The sequence below is a fragment of the Lactuca virosa genome, chromosome 8 (genome assembly GCF_052849685.1).
Source record: "Lactuca virosa cultivar CGN04683 chromosome 8, Lactuca_virosa_CGN04683_v6, whole genome shotgun sequence".
In the NCBI taxonomy this organism is placed as follows: Eukaryota; Viridiplantae; Streptophyta; class Magnoliopsida; order Asterales; family Asteraceae; genus Lactuca; species Lactuca virosa.
This window is the reverse complement of record NC_136433.1, coordinates 339,540,206-339,545,175: the sequence shown is the minus strand read 5'-3', so window position 1 is coordinate 339,545,175 and position 4,970 is coordinate 339,540,206. Positions and strand designations below refer to the sequence as shown.

Here is a 4,970-nt window from a genome sequence, read left to right as displayed (position 1 = left end):
TCCTTCCAATGGGTCAGTCAGAAATTCACAGGTGCCTCTTTCTTGGCAGAAACCCCAGCGCGCCTAAATATGTCAAAAAGAACATCCCTAACCAGATTGTGTCGGCGCTTGAAACCCAGGAGCTCTTTACAACGAACTGCATGCTCCCCAAAGGAGTCCAAGCATGACTTGCGACAAACAGGGCAAGTCTCGTCAGCCGGAAATAAAGGGATCATAAGGCGATACTTGAGGATGACACGATACTCCACTGGCGACATATGTTGGCTAAGACCGTCAATAGGAATAGTCATAAGAAAATCCTGAGCATGTGGGGCCCTTAGACACTCAAAAATTGTTTTCTACCTAATCGTCATGTCGAAGTGAACTTCCATGTCTTGGACAATTTTACTAAAAAGGGCACTCACCAATGAATGTTGGGATTTTGGAGGGGCGGTGTCCTTATTAATGAAACCGCTGAAATCAAAGACCGAAATCGTATCACGAAGACATGCCAAAGCACAAAAATAATCTGAATCCATACCACATATGCCGCTATTTCGTAAGATGTGGTCTTGTAACACCCATGATTGAGCTCGTGAGCCCACAAAATCATAGGAGGAAGCCTCTACTGCTGAGTAAAACCCTAAACCACAGAGCCTAATTGGTAACGAAGGCAGTCGCCATTGAAGGTCCCCAAAGAACGGACCCCCGCAAACCACAATGTCCTCAATCGACCCCCGTAACCCTTTATCAAAACACAAAGCAACCTCTTCCATGTGAACGGGTTGGCACAGTCTCAGGCCAAAGAAAAGTTTGGCGATGCCCATGCAAGATCGGAGAAAAATGATTTCACTCTGGGTGTCATGTAACTGTGGTAGAAGGCACATCAAATCAACAATCTTGGCAGCCCTCTTAATGGATAACCCACTAATAAAACCCGGATCTCTACTAGCAGCTCCCCCAAGAAGCTTCACCCCCACTGAAAGTCGCCCAATGTCAGCAAGGAATAAACATGTACGAAGCTTCCTACCATTGCGTGAAGGCCAAAATAGCTTAGTTTTCTTGATATTCAGCTCAAGCCCCAATCCCGGACCTGCCCCCCTAATGATGTCAAAAACTCTGGCCACATCCTCTGAATCTCCAATGATGGTCCCATCGTCGAGGTACCAAGCATGAAGAAGAAGCTTGCAATTGTCTCTGATTTGATGTATAAGTGGGTGTAGTACAAGAGCAAAAAGAAGTGGTCCCAAAGGGTCGCCTTGCTAGACCCCAATAGTGGACCAAATATGCTTATCTCCCAAATACAACCTTGTTGCATGTCCATATAACAATTCAACCCATAAGGAAATGGAAGGGCACCTCATCCTGACCTCATGAAGCAAGGCATATCTATCCACTAAATTGAAGGCATTTGAGAAATCCACAGTAAGCATTGCAAGAGATCCATCATCATGACATTCACTCAACATCCTATTGACACTATGAAGTACAGCTTCAGCGCCACCCGACACACCTACTCCAAATTGAAAGTCATTAAGGTGTGCCATTTCTTTACCAACTCCTTTCATAGCAACCTTTAAGACCAAACGCCTCCATATAGTGCCTACAACAATAGGACAGATTTGATTGTCAGGTTTTAGGAGCGGAGTAAGAGGTGGAGACGCTACAAATTCTGCCAGACATGACGGACATCTTCCCCCTAGCCACAGATTAACGACTACGGTGATGGCATGTAAGAGATCTGTAGCTATAGCAGACCCCTCCCCATTAATTCTATATAAATTCGTATTAATTATTAATTAATTATATTATTTCTAATTTATATCTTATTCACATAATATATTATTAATTTATTTATTGCTATTTATTAATATTATAATAAACCAATAAATCACATCTTTTTTCCAAAAAGTCATTCTATTAATTACTAGGTTTGAGGGGCAACCCAAAAGAACTCTACTTTTTAATTTAAGTATATACCAATTTACTTATTGTCTGAGACACTTAAACCAACAATATATATATATATATATATATATATATATATATATATATATATATATATATATATATATATATATATATATATATATAAACCAATAAATCAACATCTTATAATAAACCAATAAATCAACATCTTTTTCCAAAAAGTTATTCTGTCAGTAACTAGGTTTGAGGACAATCCAAAAGGACTCAGTTTTTAATTCCAGTATATACCAATTTAATTATTGGCTTAGACACCTAATCCAACAATATATATATATATATATATATATATATATATATATATATATATATATATATATAGAGAGAGAGAGAGAGAGAGATTGGAGTGTGTTTAAAGGATGTTAGTTAAAAAAAATCAATGACAAAACAAAAAAAAAAAAACTAACAATCGAACAACCGAACCATTTTGAAAAACCGTTGTGTTGGTGTTTAAAAAAAAGCAAAAAAGATGTGTTTGGAGAAAAAACAATTTTTTGTATATTGGTGAAAACTATAAAATAAAAATTAAAATTGAAGATATCATGTCTTCTAACTAGTAGGTTACCATGATTTTTGTTAATAAATCCATATATATTATTTAGTATACATTAAAAGACGATGCAAGATAGAAAATCTCTTATATAAACAAAAAACTATACATGGTAATTGACTATAAAAACATCAAAAATTTAAATGAAATGAGTGTTTGTGTGGTGTGTCAAAAACAAAATAACCAAAAGGAGCATTTTTATAACTTTGATGATTTGTAAATAATTAAAAAAAATATAAGGGGTGTTTTTGTCATTTAAATTCCAATTCAATAAATTCGAAGAAAGTAATAAAATAACAAATAACAAAAAAAATGGTTATTGAATGTGTCGAAACACGGATCTCTTACTAAGTTTTGCGCATACATACTTCCTAACCAGCTGGCTATTAAAATTTTCGAAAGTCTCTAAAGACTAATTATATATAGGATATTATTAATTTTGGGGCCCTAAACCATAAAGAGGCCTAGAGCTATTGCTCAACTTGCTCTCCTTATTAGGTCGGACTTGCATGAATACAAGCCCACACATAGTCACATAGTTCGCGGTACGCAATTTGATAGATCCCTGAAATTCGGTACGAAGGGGGTAGACTCATTTCGTTACACTCCGGTACGCTCCGATGTACCATATATATATATATATATATATATATATATATATATATATATATATATATATATATATATATATAAAAAGTTGGTTAATACATAACAGTTAATACATAAGTACTTAATAAATACTAAAAAATGGGTGCAGTATTTTCACTGTAGAAGCCCATGTCCTTCTCTAGTCATGCGTGTAGACTTGGATAAATTACAGACTGTTGAGTGTTAAGACTTAAAGTCTTTTGAGTGCACAGTCTTGTTTTCTGTATTCATGCGTATAATTACAACCAAAGAAAGAAAAAGCTATTTTTTTTCCTATCTTCTATTTTATGTCGGATCGCTTCTCATCTCTCCTCTCTTCTCTCCTTCCCTCCTCCTTTACTAAGACCCAAATCAAGTGCAGAAACTCAAAGTAAAAACCGAATAGCATAAAAATAAAGTCGATTTTTAATGCTTCAAGAGTGGAGGGCCGTTCGTTTTTGTATCAGTTACAGTAAAAGACTTTCAAAATTCTGGTTCGATGCTCCCTATCGATTCCAAAACGTGTATCAGAATCACAGAATTCGTGATCCTATCAATATCAGGTACGAAGCAATTTCATTTTCGGAACGTCAATTTCACAATCTAAAACGCGATCCCGAACGAACCCGGAACGTGATCGTACCGCGTTTTGGTACGAGCGATCTGGTACGAAAAACGTGGCACTTCCAGCGAATTATGTGACTATGAGCCCACATAATCCAGTACGTAATGGTTGATCACTATAAAAGAATCACATGAACTTGAACAATATATGCAAATTCATCATTTGCATGTCATTCTACGCACCCTGTACCAGTGATCAACATGTTTATCTTGTACACGAACCATAGAACTCAAAATCCATTATTAGGCCATTCTTACCTTTTGACCAAACCCAACCCAATCGATTTATGAAAATATAACAAAATTTAACAAAATACAACTTTTTAAAAAACAATAATTTGAAAGTGGATTATTTTTTTATATCATAAAATAAAAATATATGTTCCCAAAACACATTATTTAACAGAGATTGCTCAGCACATACACGATCAAACACAATAAAAATGTTTATATGACATAGTTATAGTTAACCTTCCATAATAATAATTGTTTTCCCAAGTTAAAAATTTTTGTGCCTTGATTCAATAAAATATGCAGCTTGTGCATCCACATTCTTGTCTATATTCTCTTCATTTTGTGTGAACCCATATTTCTTCTTCTTGTCATAATAGTTTGTGACTGTAACATTTGCTTGAGGTCGGGGGGAGAGTCTCAGGAAGCCATCTCCCATAAAGTAGATGTTAGAATATGGAGGCGTGTCTAGTAACTTGTGTGGTGTTTCTTTATGCTTCTTCTTTGATGATTCATGATGGTGGTGGTGATGAGCGGTTGCACTGTGGGTCTTCGACATCTTTGGTGTTTTAGCTACAAATGTTCTGTTGATGGTTTACATTTTAGTTGATTATCCTCGAACTTATATTTATATACGATTTTGCACATGTTTGTTTGGTAAGATCAAGGGATAAAACTTTCATCGAATCTGATTCTCAATCACTTTTGCTTTATTTGGATAATATAAGTTCAGATATTATAATTCTTATTATCTTATATTAATTAATACAGGATGCTTTTGTTGAGTAGACAGCTGAAATCCTTAACCATGCATTTTAGAGGGTATAATATGATCAGGTTTCACGGCTGCCAAACCTTTAGATAAGTAAAAAGCACGGTAGCTTTAGTTTTATTAGCTATCTTTGACTTTTTTTTTTTATCTAGAAGTAATATAGTTTTATTTGAAACGTTTGATTTAAGTCTATGTCAGTTA

The 4,970-nt window shown here is 35.1% G+C and overlaps 1 protein-coding gene and 1 long non-coding RNA gene across 2 annotated transcripts; one reads left to right on the top strand and one right to left on the bottom strand.

Annotated features, from left to right (window-relative positions):
• Positions 1-338: 338 nt before the first annotated feature.
• LOC145131824 (uncharacterized) lies at positions 339-1,526 on the bottom strand. Its single transcript, XM_079066470.1, has 2 exons — positions 1,350-1,526; positions 339-1,241 (listed from the first exon to the last, which is right to left on the bottom strand). Exons 1-2 carry the CDS (start codon positions 1,524-1,526, stop codon positions 339-341), a joined length of 1,080 nt encoding a protein of 359 aa, XP_078922596.1.
• Positions 1,527-3,356: 1,830 nt separating this feature from the next.
• LOC145134718 (uncharacterized) lies at positions 3,357-4,741 on the top strand. The gene is made up of 2 exons (XR_013719292.1): positions 3,357-3,705; positions 4,378-4,741. It is a non-coding gene; the product is annotated as an uncharacterized LOC145134718 (long non-coding RNA).
• The last annotated feature ends 229 nt before the right edge of the window (positions 4,742-4,970 follow it).

Coding starts and splice junctions, on each gene's coding strand:
- LOC145131824 (XM_079066470.1), bottom strand. CDS start 1,526: ATGGCACACCTTAATGACTTTCAATTTGGAGTAGGTGTGTCGGGTGGC. Junction 1,242..1,349: donor GATATGCCTTGCTTCATGAG/GTCAGGATGAGG, acceptor ATTGGGGTCTAG/CAAGGCGACCCTTTGGGACC.